General features: G+C 59.6%; 5 protein-coding genes across 5 annotated transcripts; 2 read left to right on the plus strand and 3 right to left on the minus strand.

The window, feature by feature from the left end:
• Positions 1-126: 126 nt before the first annotated feature.
• VDAG_01758 (uncharacterized protein) lies at positions 127-2,244 on the minus strand (the record flags this gene model as incomplete). The annotated part of the gene is made up of 3 exons (XM_009657787.1): positions 127-626; positions 732-1,550; positions 2,163-2,244. The coding sequence occupies 3 exons, from the start codon at positions 2,242-2,244 to the stop codon at positions 127-129; spliced, it is 1,401 nt and encodes a 466-aa protein (XP_009656082.1).
• A 174-nt stretch (positions 2,245-2,418) lies between these two features.
• VDAG_01759 (uncharacterized protein) lies at positions 2,419-3,459 on the plus strand (the record flags this gene model as incomplete). The annotated part of the gene is made up of 1 exon (XM_009657788.1): positions 2,419-3,459. One exon carries the CDS (start codon positions 2,419-2,421, stop codon positions 3,457-3,459), a length of 1,041 nt encoding a protein of 346 aa, XP_009656083.1.
• Positions 3,460-3,857: 398 nt separating this feature from the next.
• On the minus strand, positions 3,858-6,608 carry VDAG_01760 (uncharacterized protein; the record flags this gene model as incomplete). The annotated part of the gene is made up of 2 exons (XM_009657789.1): positions 3,858-4,315; positions 4,370-6,608. The coding sequence occupies 2 exons, from the start codon at positions 6,606-6,608 to the stop codon at positions 3,858-3,860; spliced, it is 2,697 nt and encodes an 898-aa protein (XP_009656084.1).
• Positions 6,609-10,141: 3,533 nt separating this feature from the next.
• VDAG_01761 (uncharacterized protein) lies at positions 10,142-10,876 on the minus strand (the record flags this gene model as incomplete). Its single annotated transcript, XM_009657790.1, has 2 exons — positions 10,142-10,492; positions 10,817-10,876. 2 exons carry the CDS (start codon positions 10,874-10,876, stop codon positions 10,142-10,144), a joined length of 411 nt encoding a protein of 136 aa, XP_009656085.1.
• A 66-nt stretch (positions 10,877-10,942) lies between these two features.
• Positions 10,943-12,056, plus strand: VDAG_01762 (pre-rRNA-processing protein IPI1; the record flags this gene model as incomplete). Its single annotated transcript, XM_009657791.1, has 2 exons — positions 10,943-10,990; positions 11,085-12,056. The coding sequence occupies 2 exons, from the start codon at positions 10,943-10,945 to the stop codon at positions 12,054-12,056; spliced, it is 1,020 nt and encodes a 339-aa protein (XP_009656086.1).
• Between the last annotated feature and the right edge of the window lie 538 nt (positions 12,057-12,594).

The following is a 12,594-nucleotide window of genomic DNA, read 5'->3' on the forward strand; positions in this document are numbered from 1 at the left end:
GAGGGCAAAAATTCCCCGGGGTCTCTTCCAACCGAAGGTTGGCACAGAGAAGAGACTAACACTGGAGCCTCGCTATATCCGTAACACATTCCAACCCCTTTGAGCCCGAGGATCTTTAGACCCTCTCTAAATGGCGGGGCCGGGCGGCCGCCCAAGAAAGAAAGCCTTTAACTTGTTCATATAGTTCCTTCTCCCCTCGTTACGCCGATCCGAACTATAGAACCCACCGGAGGCGGGGGCCCCTGGGGGAGGAGCTCGGGCGTGCGCGCGGCGCGGACCTCGAAGAAGGGCTGGAAAGAAGTGGCGCGCGTCGGCCATGAAGGACACGGCGAGCTCCTCGAGCTGGAGGCTGCGGCGGGCGATGGTGATGGCGAGGGCGGCGCACGTGCGCGGCTCGCCCTCGTCGGCCGAGTCGTGCTGGCTCGCGGCGTCGTCTGCGTTGCCGCCGCCGCCGGCGAGGTCGAGGTCATCCTCGTCCTCGAAGCCGTCGTCGTCGTCGAGGATGGGCGTACCGTCCGGGTGTAGGACGAGGCGTTGCTGGGGCTCGTCTTCTGGGTGGTCAAAGTGCTCGAACAGGCTCAGGCGGCGGATCGTTTCGGGCCAAAAGGGGAGAAACCTCGCGCGATCTGGACGTGTCAGAGGTGGTTGTCATTTGTGTGTGTGTGTGTGTGTATGTGCGAGAGAGGAGACACAGAGAGAGAGAGGAAAGAAAGAAGGGAACCAAAACATACCCATGTCAATGACCTCTTGCGCGCCGTCGTCAAACTGCTGAAACGGCTCATAGCGCACCTCGGCCAGGCGAGGCAGGCTCGACACGAGGGTGAGCACGGCCATGGAGTCAATGTTGCGCCAGCAGCGGCGGAGGATGGAGAGCTTGGTGATGACGTCGACGCTCGGCAGGCCGTGCTGGCCCATCCAGCCCGTGTCGATGAAGGAGAAGTCGAGGTGCGAGTCAAAGTAGCGCGACTCGCCCTCCTCTGTGATGCCGGCGGCGCCCGACATGGCGAGCGTGTCGCTGGGCGAGCGCGCGCACAGCTCGACCTCGAGCCCATGGGTCTCGTCGACCTTCCAGGCGGCGAGTTCGTGAAACAGGCCGAGGATGGTGGTGCTGAAGGCAATGTCGTTGTCGGTCTGCTCGTCATCCGTCTCGGGCACCCTGGCCTTTTTCTTGTTGTACTTGGGCAGCTCGATGCCCAGCAGCAGGTGCTTCAAGTATCGCCGACGCGGGCCGACGACGAGGCTGACGAAATCGGCGAGGTCGGCGGCGGTGACGCGCAGCGAGGCAAAGTTGGCGGGCTCGACGGCGTCCTGCCAGTCTCTGCAGACGACGGCGTAGGAGGCGAGGTGGTGGGCCTTGGGTTTCTGCTGCGCCGCGGCGATGGCAAAGCTGAGGGTCAAGGCTTTGAGCTCGGCAGGGAGGCCATTCCAGCCGACCATGTCGGGGTCGGAGGAGGTCGTTTCGCTGCCGGTGACGGGGACGAGGCGCATGTGGCGCGGGGGTTCGGAGCGCTTGAGCGCCGGCTCGGCGATGAATATGGCGGCTTCAAGGTCTATCTAATGGATATGCCGAGGATAAGGAAGAAAGTCGTGCCATGTGGTTGGTATCGATGCGTGTGGATGGCGGCATGTCCAGCAGGCACAAGGAAGAAGGATCGAGGCGAGGGGGGGGAGGGGGATGGGATGGGATGGGATGGGATGGTGGGGTTGAAGTCGAGTTGAAGAGTCGAGAATGTTTATCTTATCGGTCATCGCACTGACGGCGTGACGATTGGGCGGTGAGCGCCACGATCTGGGATAACTGCTATATGGCTTACAGCACTCGACTTGACATGCTCGACTCAGGCATATCGCTGCAGGCCCTTGTCGTCCGTGTGGTCCCGGCGGATCCGTCGTCGGAACGACACACCAATGATGCGCGAGGAAACCATCTGATAAGATCATTTCTCCTGATGGCTGGCGCCTCGGCCATTGGTTCCGCTCGAGTCGGAGTGGAGTGCCAAGGAATGGCGAAGGCAGCTGCTCACATGGTTCCGACCCCAAACGTCAGACGCCCCCCCGCCAACGGTCCCCGAGACTCGTCTCTTATGCTTCTTCCCCCTACCACCACACCACTTTTCTGCTCATGCAAAGCGGATATTGAACTCCTCTGTGGGCTGCCATACCACTGCTAGCCTCTGCCGACGACGAATTCTTCTTGCTAGTCTGAGTCCAGGCATCTTGGCTCACGCCTCCGAAGTCCTTCATCGCTCATACGATCCTTCTCAACCCCACCCCTTCCCCCCCAAAAAACACTCTGCCAACTACTACTTAACCTACGCCATCCCTCGTGAGAGAGCCTCAGTCTCTCTCTTAGTGTCTGATCTGCCTACAGCCTCTCTTTCCCGCCTTGAACTCCCCCCCCCATCTCTACGTCCCGCCATGAAGTCCACCATCCTCATCAGTGCCCTTGCGGCGGCCACCCACGCCTATGGCCTCGACATGTCTCCGCCTCACCCAGACTACATCTTCGCCAACCCTGCCGTGGAGACTGCCGGCCGCCGCATCCCCACCGCCCACGAGTCGGCCGTCATGGGCCGCCGTATCCTGGCCCTCACCAAGCTGGGCCATCTCGCCACCGTCTTCCCCTCCCCGTCCTCGTCCTCGTCGTCGTCGTCGTCCTCGTCCTCCACCCGTGACCACGACGACGAGACCGAGGCACAAGACTGGCGACGTCCCGCCGGCCTCGAAGGCGCCCCCATCGGCATGATGGACTACGTCGCCGACTGCGAGTCCGAAGGCAACCCCACCATCCTCGCCATCAACATCGCCACGACCTTCCAGAACATCCGCGCCGGCTCCAACCTCTCCGTCTCCGTGCGCTGGACGCCCCCCTACCCGCCCGTCAACCGCATGATGATGGCGGCGCCTCACCATCGCGGCCACGCCATCGGTCCCGCCGGCCGCAGCTGGCTCCAACGGGCCCGCGACTACCTCTTCTCCCAAGGGCCTGCCTCCTCGTCCTGCTCCGCCTCCTCCTCGCACGACAACGACGGCGAAAAGTGCCAGTCCCACGACGACGAGCACACCCGCGGCCTCCCTCGCGACACGGTCCCCTACTCCGCCGCCAACCTCCCGCGCCTCTCCCTGATCGGCTACCTCGAGAAGATCGACGAAGCCGCCGACCCCCTCGTCGCCGCCCGCCTCGCCGCCTGCTTCGTGCGCACCCACCCGGACGCCAAGTACTGGCTCCCCGGCAACCGCATCCACGCGAGCGAGTGGGCCCGCCTCGTCGTCACCTCCGTCTACTGGGTCGGCGGCTTCGGCGACCGCGCCTACATCGGCTGGCTGCCCGTCGACGACTGGCACAGCATCACCCGCGACGAGTGGGAGGCCGTCGAGCTGCCCGGCGAGCGCGAGGGCTGGAGGGAGTGGAGCGTCGTCCCCGGCCACGAGGAGAAGGCGTTCGCCGCCGACCTCTAGGCGGGCGGCCCTGCTCGTGTTGCGTCCGAGGCTGTCCAAGTGTCCGTCGCTGCGTCTTCTCGCCTTTCTCTTTCTCGTCTTCTTCCCTTGCTGTTTGTTCATGGCCATGGATGACGGAGGTTCCATTGCTCGGGTAAGCATGTGTACATGGTGGCTAAGATTGTAAGACAGAATACATACAAATGATCATGAACACTCAAATTCCTCACGTAGTCAGACGCACTTGAACTCACACGGCCTGCTTCGCCCCCTCTCTCCAGTCGAATCCTATCATCGTTCATCGTCCATCGTAGATATCATACTTAAGTTACACCATTGCTATGCGTGCACAACTCGCTGGTCCCCTCGAAGCAAAAAAGAACTCTCAAAAAAAAAAGCCAAAAAAAATCAAAAGAAAATCAGCCAACCCGAATAATGACTTTCCAACCCAATGCTCCGGCTTCTCGAATGGCACATGCAAGACAACCCCGGCGCCGGCGCGAAATCAGAGCATTCCAACCCTTCTCCGCACACAGCGCCCGGACGAGGATCTCCATATCGCTGCCAAACTGCCTTCTCCTCGACTCAAGATGCATTTTGGCCAAGGCCAGGAAATTGCCCTGTCCACGTTCCATGACCGGAGATGTGGGCGACAGAGGCGCGTCAGATGCCGACTGCGAAGGCTGCATGACCCCCGTGATGCAGTCAATGACAAGAACACGAGGAGTCCTGTCAGTTGTCGTTGCCGGAGTTAATGACGGCCGGCGCACAGAGGCGGTTGTCAGGAGGAGCTCCTCAAGACTAGACGTCGCGATCCTGGTGAGAAGTTCCGACAGATGGATGAGGGTGTAGGTATAGTACTTGTGAAGGGGATGGCCTAGCCAGGTCAGTTCTCTGCTCGCAGTTTGCGCGGCGGCTGGCGCACACTTACCAAGAGTGTAGGTGCTACTGTAGGCCTTGTTCGTGTACGTCTCTCCCGAGACATCAATCTGCTGGATAGTCGGACTGGACGGAGACCTCACGACCTTGACGCGAGCAGATGGAACGCATGGGTGCGCCGTGACAAAGTATACGTCTTTCGACAGAGCGAAATTATACTCCTGCGAATCACCGCCCAGCAAGCCTACCGAGAAGGTAATCGATGATGGATATGTATGCAGTCTCGGGGGAGTGCCATTCTCGGAAAATGGCGTCACCATATCAGACTCGGTTGGCGTCGTGCTCACAGAGTCCACAGGCGCGTACAGATTGAGGGATCGGAGCTCGACGGTCATGGCAGGCGGCGGCTCACTGTAGCCGCTTTCGCTGGGGATGATGAAATCGGCAGGCAAAACGGAGGATGGGTCAGTGTCACCAAGCACAGATGACTGTCGCTCAATGTACGTTTTGCCCCAGAGTCTCGCCTTTTTCCCAGTGTTCTTGACGTCCTCGGGAATCTCTTCAACGTCAATGTTCAGCCAGCCGTTACCCAAGCCTTCGGGTACAATGTCGCTTGAGATCCAACCCATGCACTCAGCGGAGCCTCTGCCCGCAGCCAGAACACGACCGACGACGCACGCTGTGCTCCAGAAGCTCTTACCGCAGTACACGAATCCACCGCAGAGATTGGCCATGGGGCCGAGCTTGTCCATGGCTTCCTGATCGTTTTCCAGTAGCGTTGCCATGATCAGGTGGTACATGCCTTCGCCAGGCAACATCAGGCCAGAAACGTACGACTTGGACAGCCAACCAGAAGGGTGTAGGGCGGCAGAAATCTTGCGTCGTCTCGACGGATGGCGAGCCACGTCGGCTTCTGCGCGACCGCCACCAAAATACGACGATCGTTTCGTGTCAATGCTGAGCGGGGTTTCGTCCACGGGCGTGTGGATGGCGGTCGCTTCCGAGGCCTTGCTCACATTCTCTTTGATACGCGATGAATACGATTCCACGTCCGGCCACCGCAGCTTCCTTGCAAAATGCGTCAGCCCGTCAACCTGACGCTGAGCGTGCCGGCCCTGAATGGTATAGGCTGTCATCTTGCCCTCATGTGCGTGCGCGTGCCCACCATGGTTCATGCTCATTCTGCCCGTCAAGGAAGCCAGCCACCCACTCAGATGGTGCCGCTCGTTGTTTGCAGAAGCAGCAGCGTCAACCTCAGTTTCCACTACTTGGATGTTGTCGAGCCAGGCCCGGGCTAAATGCATCGACCATTTGACTGAGGGAGTTGCATCCTTTTCAAAGCGATGGATTTCGGTGGGCTTGATGGATTCGATGCCAAGTTCCTCGCCTTCGGTGATGGCATCGAGACGGATCAGGAGCTCGCAGGCCAGCAAAATTTGTAAAAGGAGCCAGTAGCGCTCCTCCTTCCTCTCGTCGTTGGTCTCGGCATCTTCAATCTCGACGTCCGTCTCGACATCGTCCCCCTCATACGAGCCCCACAGGATCTGGCCCAAGCGGATCCTCCACTCGACGTGGGAGAAGTCGGTCCACACGTTGGGCGTGGCCAGCACCTTCAGCAGGGCCTGGATCTGGACGGAGAGGCTGTAGGGATCTCGATGATCCACGACGCGCGTGGGCGGATGCAGGATGCCGAGAAAGAGCTCGTTGTACAAGGTGCTTGAGATGTTCTTGTGGATGCGTTCCGTCATGTACCGGTCACTGTTCTTGATGAGCTGGTCCAGGATAGCCGACTCCTCGAGATGACGCAGTCCGTCTTTGGACGTCAACATTCTTTGACGCTGCTCCATGATGGCTTTGGCCTTGTGACCGACGCTGTCAAACCCAAACTGCTCCTCCTGCAAGGCATCGGCGACGGAGATCTCGAGCGCCGCCTGGTAGCCCATGGTCCCCTTCTCGAGCCCCTGCATGCTGAGCATATTAGGCCGCTCGCGGCATCGCGGGTAAAAGTGGGCGCGCTTCTTCTTGACACTGGACGTCGAGGCATTGGAGTCGCGGCGGGCGAGGGAATCGCGGCGGGCATCGCGGGTGATGTGGGGCCAGGCCGTGATGCTGCTCCAGGCGGCATCCTCGACCTGTACGCGGTCGCAGAGGTCTCGAATCTCGAGCGTCTCATCCCATGGAAAGGCAACGGACGGGTGAGGGGCCCCGGTAAAGTGGCCCTCGGAACGGGCGAAGAACTGAGGGGCTCCCGAGAAGAGCTTCTCCACGTCAGACTCGCTGAGACAAGCCATGATTTTGCCGAGCCTCAGTACAGGTTTTGCGGTGGGTGAGGAGCCAGAGCCAGAGCCAGGGCCATTGGTGTCCTCGGCGTCCGGGGGAGGCGGGAAAGGAAGGGGTTTGTTCGAATTGGGTGGTGATCGGGCTGTCGGGGTCTGAAACTAGGAATTAGATGGGATTTTGGAATGCGCTTCAAGGTTCAGACGATGCAGATGGGAAGTCAATGGGGGATTCAAACACAACTTGTCCGTCGAGGGGCATGGGACGACGAGACCGAACGACAGACGTTGTGAGAGTTGGAAAATGGGGTAGTTGTTTCGAGAAGAAGATGGAGTGAATTGGTGCCAGCCAGAGCTTGAGGTGTCGAGGGTCACGGGAGGGGAAGTGCAGAGACGTGGCAGGGGATCGACGGCGTGGAATGGGTGCCAAGAAGGCAACAGCCGGGCACACAGAGGGGTGGTCTGATGATCCTTTGTCTGCGCCGGGTGCTGTTCCACTACTTCTTCACTCGTACAGAAGTGAGAGTGCCGCGTCGTGCCGCCGTGGCTAAGGTGGTGGTCGCTGTACCATGTAGTGGTTGGGGTGAGGGGAACCCAACGGCACGATGACATGTTGTGGCTCGACTCTTCGACTCGCCCTTGACTGCTAGAGCGTCGGTGCAGGTGCAGGTGCGGGTGCGGGTGCAGGCAGGCACAGGTGCAGGCAGGCACAAGTGATGGGTAACAGGTAGTGGGTAGTGGTATTGGTGGTGGAGGGGAAGTGCTACCCAGTAGGGCAGTGCGGGGCTTCTGACATGGAAGTGGGGGGGGCCATCAAGTGGCCCTTGGCTCCTGGCTCCTGGCTCTGGCGCGGGTTCTGGATCTGGATCTGGGGCTGAACTTACAGGGCCGGCAGGTTGCTTTACAGTGGGTCGAGCCTTCTTCCTCTGTTTCTCCCCACTTCGGCTGCTACTGCCATTTCCTTTACTTCCGTGGCCGCGCCGGCCGCCACTTCCCGATGCCTTGGTTGGGCCGCCGGATGATGGTGCCTGTGTCGTCGAAGTCTGTATCGAAGTCTGTATCGAAGTCTGCGTCGAAGTCTGCGTCGAAGTCTGCGTCGAAGTCTGCGTCGAAGTCTGTGCTGCTGCCGTTTTTGGTCGTGCTTGCGTCGGGCCCTGGGACGAAGCGCTGGAGCCCGGCCCGGCTCGTCCTCTGGTTCGGTTCAAGAAGTCCTGGATGATCTCCCGCTTGGTGCCGCGTCTCTCACGCTCGCTACCGCTCTCGCCATCATTGTTGCTGTCCGGCGAAGTTGGTGCCGTGCTGGGACTGTCGGCTGACGGGCCACCACCTCTGGTTGCGTTTGTTTCGCCTCGCTGCGACTGCAACCTGGAACCGCGCCTGAGGATCGAGAGGGACGGCATGCCAATCTGTGGCTCGTCGGGTGCTTCGCGCTTGGCTTGCCTCGTGCGTGAGCCACAGGTGCTGGCGCGAGACTAGCAGCCAGTTGGTGTAAGTGGTGTAGAGGGCGATGCTGGCGGGCGAGAGGCGTGAGGCGTGAGGCGTGAGGTGCGAGCCGCGAGGTGCGAGGTGCGAAGAGGTGAGCGATCAGCAGGACGCAGAAAAGGACGAGAAAGGCAACATGTAAACAAGATATCCAGCAGATTTGGAAAAGCTCTTTTGGCGAAGGAAGGGGACGGGGGCAAGAAAGGGTTCAAGGACGTGAAACATATGGGAAGTCAAATGGGCCGGCCAGGCCTGTCTGATTGTGTCCTGCTGGCGGCTCACACTCAACTTGCAGAAACCTGGAAACCTGATCTTTGTGCCTCACCACCAAGTGTCCATCCTTTCAGTTCCGCCTTGCTCAACCTTAGTTTCAACACGACCCAACGAACCCATGTCACTGCAACCCCCCTCTCCTGCGCCCCCCAGCACACCTAGTCAGTGGCGCCTAGGCCCTTTGCATGAGAACTGTTGGCATGTTCGGGGGGGGAGGGTTGACGTCTGCAACACAGCAACTCCTGATCGTCGTGGACGGACGGGTCCCATCGCACATCATTATCCTGGGAGGTGCTTCGGGATCGCTGGTTTGGCATCGCGGGGCCACGGTGTTGGAAGCGTGGGAACATGGGGGGCACCGCAGTCGTCTCAGATCCGGATCCTCGTCATTTGCAATCTCCAGCGCACTCGACGTGTTTGTCGAGCCTCCACTTTGGCTCCCTAAATCGCTAGAACTCGCTAGCCCTGATGCTAATTTCAGCACATTGTGGACTCGGCACTCGGCGACGTCGCTGGAGCTGGAGGGCAGGGACCGCGAACCTCCGTCAATCTGGCTTTCTCCATGGCGAGCATCAGATAGTAGGTACCCACCATCTACTCAACGTTCACGAGGTACATGTAGGCACCTTACCTTACCTTACCTTACGTACCTAAAGGTAGGTGGGCGCGTCTACACAATGCCACAGCTCGGTATGAACACTACGTTTCTTCCTGCAGGGCCCCGCCACCCGTCGCTATGCTTGTCTGGACTCATCTTATTCTTCAGTCCTTCTGGCAGCCGCACAACCGCGTCCTCTCATAGGTACCCCTCACCAATGGATTTCTGCCTGTCTACAAGTGGGCGAGCTGACGATCAAAAGGGGAAAAGGGACGGGGGACCGTCACAGCTTCCTTTTTGCCAAGCGGCAGACCGCCCTCAGATCGGATCAAGCCAATCTGACCCAAGCCTGACAAATCGGCTCCATTACCAGCATCTTCAGCTTCAGCCCTGGACGCCTTGGAAGAATGGAAGAAGGAGGGTGATGCCACCAGTATCAGATGACCCCTTCATCAACCTAACACACTCCCACCCTCATTTCCCACCAGCACGCATGACGTCGCCAACCCCTGAAACACAAAACCACGACACGGCATGTGAGGGCACGGCACTGTGGCGCACTTCACCGCCAGCGAGCACCCTCAAACCTACGAGCGGCAGTGTCAAGCTAGGATTCAGACTGCGACACCACACCCTTCTTGTCGTGACGCCCAACCGCGTCGACCGTCGCCTTCGTACGATACGATACAATGCATCAAATCGAAGTGGCCACACATTGTGCCGCCAACCAACGGCATGAAGATGCGCCCTTAAGGCTGCGCGCTATATCATCTCGCTTCGCGCGACATGGGTTCCCGCGCCGTTCTCCAGGCGGCAGAATAGGAGAGTTTGAAAGCAAGTTTGGTATGGGGTATCTCTCGCTCGACGCCGTGCCTTGCCCGTCACGCTGCGCTGCGCTGCCAGCCCTGCACCCGCCACCCAGCGTCCAGCTTCTGACGCCCAGACTGCCCGCCAACGTGATTGTGTATTTTGTGACCATGCTCGTACCCTTGCCTAGGGCATCCTGTGGGTAGCCATTGCGATGCACGAACTTCCGTTCCCCTCCTCATGTCCCTAGACCAGTGCCATCTGCATCGTCAGGCCGGCGGCGTGTCGTGGACGACGATCATCAAATATCTCGCGTCGGGAACAATCACCAACTCTTGCTTCTTCGTCCTCAGTCGCAGAAGCTTCAGCTCGTCCTGCCGTTCCCCTGTTAGCACGGGTTCTCTCGCTCCCCCTCTCTCTCCAGTGTTCTGTCAGGCACATGTGTAGTGGCCCTGCTCACCTCTGCATCCAGCTCCTCGACCAGACTACCCGAGGCGTTCACCCAGGCCCACACCTTGGCCGCGAATCCGTCGAGCGCCTGTCCCTCCCCGCCCGGCGCTGCAGCAGCGCTGCCCTGCCCCGACCCTGCGAGCGCTGCCGCCGCCGCGTTGAGCGTGGACAGCTGGCCTGTGGTGCGCAGTATGGCGCCTGAAGCGCGGTCGAGGACGACTGTCGCCTTGACGCCTTGTTTCTGGGAGAGTCGGGTGAGTTTCTCGTCGAGGGCGTCGTGGCCGTTGGTCTGTTATGTCAAGGGTCAGCCTGCGTGTGGGAGGGGGTAGATGGTAGGCTGGAGCGTGCCGTGAGGGTGTCGACCATTGTGGGATCTCGTGTCCTCTTTCAAGTCCGTTGGGCGTCAGCAGGGCGAATTGAAATAGGAGCGACCGGCAGCGGAAAACAGGGTGCAATCTGGATGTGTCTGGGCGATGATCGATGGAGGTATGGTGGTAGCGGGACACCTAGAACACCGGCCCAAGCTCCCAATGGTGGGGGCGCCCCTCGGGTCATATTCTGCCGCAGCTCACCGCCAAAAGTTTCCATGCAAGATCCTTTCGATGTGATGGACCGAGGACCGGCTGTTGAAAGTCGGTGATGAAAGCGCATCAGCAATTCGCCGTAGCTTCATCTCATTGGAAAATCAAATTCTCTAAACCCATATTCCTTAATATCAGATCAATATACTCTCATCAAAATGGGCTCCAGCATGCGGAAGAAGAAGGAGAAGGCGAAGGACTTCCAGGTATGAGAATGCCTCGACGAGCTCAGCAGCCAAGCTGCGGACAACAGCTCCGGTCATCCCTTGTTCGCCTGCCAGTCCACTGACGATACAACAGAAAACGAAGTTGAAGGTCGGCAAGGCCAAGGCCAAGCCTGCCAACTTCACCGATACCAGTTTCAAGTCAAAGTCCATCAGCATGGGCCACCAGAGCCTCTCCACGGAAGCACCAGAGACAGCCGCCCAGTTCAAGCACAGCCTGTCGCTCGCCACGACGTCCCGCTCTGAGAAGACGCGCCGCGAGGCGCTCGCGAACCTGACGACGCAGGTCGCTTCCGGCAGCAACCCCATCGGAACCGCCACCGTGCTCGCCAAGGTGTTGCCCCTGATTTCCGACGCCGCAGGACCCGTACGCCTTCAGCTGCTGAAGCTGATACAAGAGCTGCCCGAAGGAGAGATCAGGAATCACGCCGAAAGGTGCGTCATGTATGTCCGGGCCGGCATGACCCACCTCTCCGTCGACATCAGCAACGACGCCCTCTCCGTCCTGGACTGGCTGCTCACGGTCGCCCCGGATGAGACCGTGTCGTGCCCTGGCGGGTGGGTGAAGACGATCAACAGCTTCTGCGCTCTCATGGGCTGGTCCGTGTCTGCGGCCAAGGGCTGGACGGCGGCGCCCAAGGCCGGGTTGAAAGCCAAGGATGCCGAGTCTCGCACGCGCCAGTTCAACGTCTTGACGAAACTTGTCGAGGTCGGTCTCAAGGCCGAGGCGTCCCTGCAGAGGAACGCAAATGCCTACTGGGACAGCATCTACCGCGTTCCTCGCACGCCACACGCCTTTGCGTATCTCAACCTGTTCGGATCCAGACGCGACGAAGAAGCCGAGATGTACGAGGACCGAGAATCGCGACAGCGCGTCTTCAACCGAAGATTCGAGGCGTCTTTCGCCAAGGGGATCGAGCAGGCCAAAAAGGAGGGGGGTACTGTTGGGCGGGCCGGCTCGTTGCTTGAAAAGGCCATGAGAGATGGCATGCAGGGGTTCGAGCCGACGACAGCGGTCGATCCACAAGATCTTCTTGATCTCTGGTGAGCTTGTTTGAGCTGTCATTCTCGAATCATCTCATGAGGGTCACCATACCCGGCTTCCCCGGCAGCCTATTGGTGCCTGCCTGTTGGCGAGGCTTTCTGGATTCAAAGGCTTGGAGCGACTTCCAATGCCCATATTGCACAGGGATAGTCATGACCTAAAACACGACTTGCGTGCGGACAGGACGAGGGGCATGGCCTCTGGTCGAACTGCTCCGCCATGATCTTGATCCGTTTGATGCCTTGGCTAGGCAAACTCATGTCAAGTCGGTTCGCCACTACGGCGTTCCCTGGTCACCCGCTAAACCAAGCCCGAGCGTGATCTCTATCGCCCCTCGCGTGGCCATCAGCCAGAGACATTTATCGGCATCAATCATTCGATAGCCCCATACGTCGGCCTCGAGTCGGTGTCATCAGTCCTACAGCCCTTGAAGTGATGAGAGTCAGTACCTTGGGCCCGGGTGTGACAGCCCGCTAGACATTAATTAAGCTATTGAACGCCATCCGGGGCCTCACTGATCATAACGCGGTGTACGAATATT

The sequence above is a fragment of the Verticillium dahliae genome, genomic scaffold, assembly GCF_000150675.1.
Source record: "Verticillium dahliae VdLs.17 supercont1.3 genomic scaffold, whole genome shotgun sequence".
Taxonomy (NCBI): Eukaryota; Fungi; Ascomycota; class Sordariomycetes; order Glomerellales; family Plectosphaerellaceae; genus Verticillium; species Verticillium dahliae.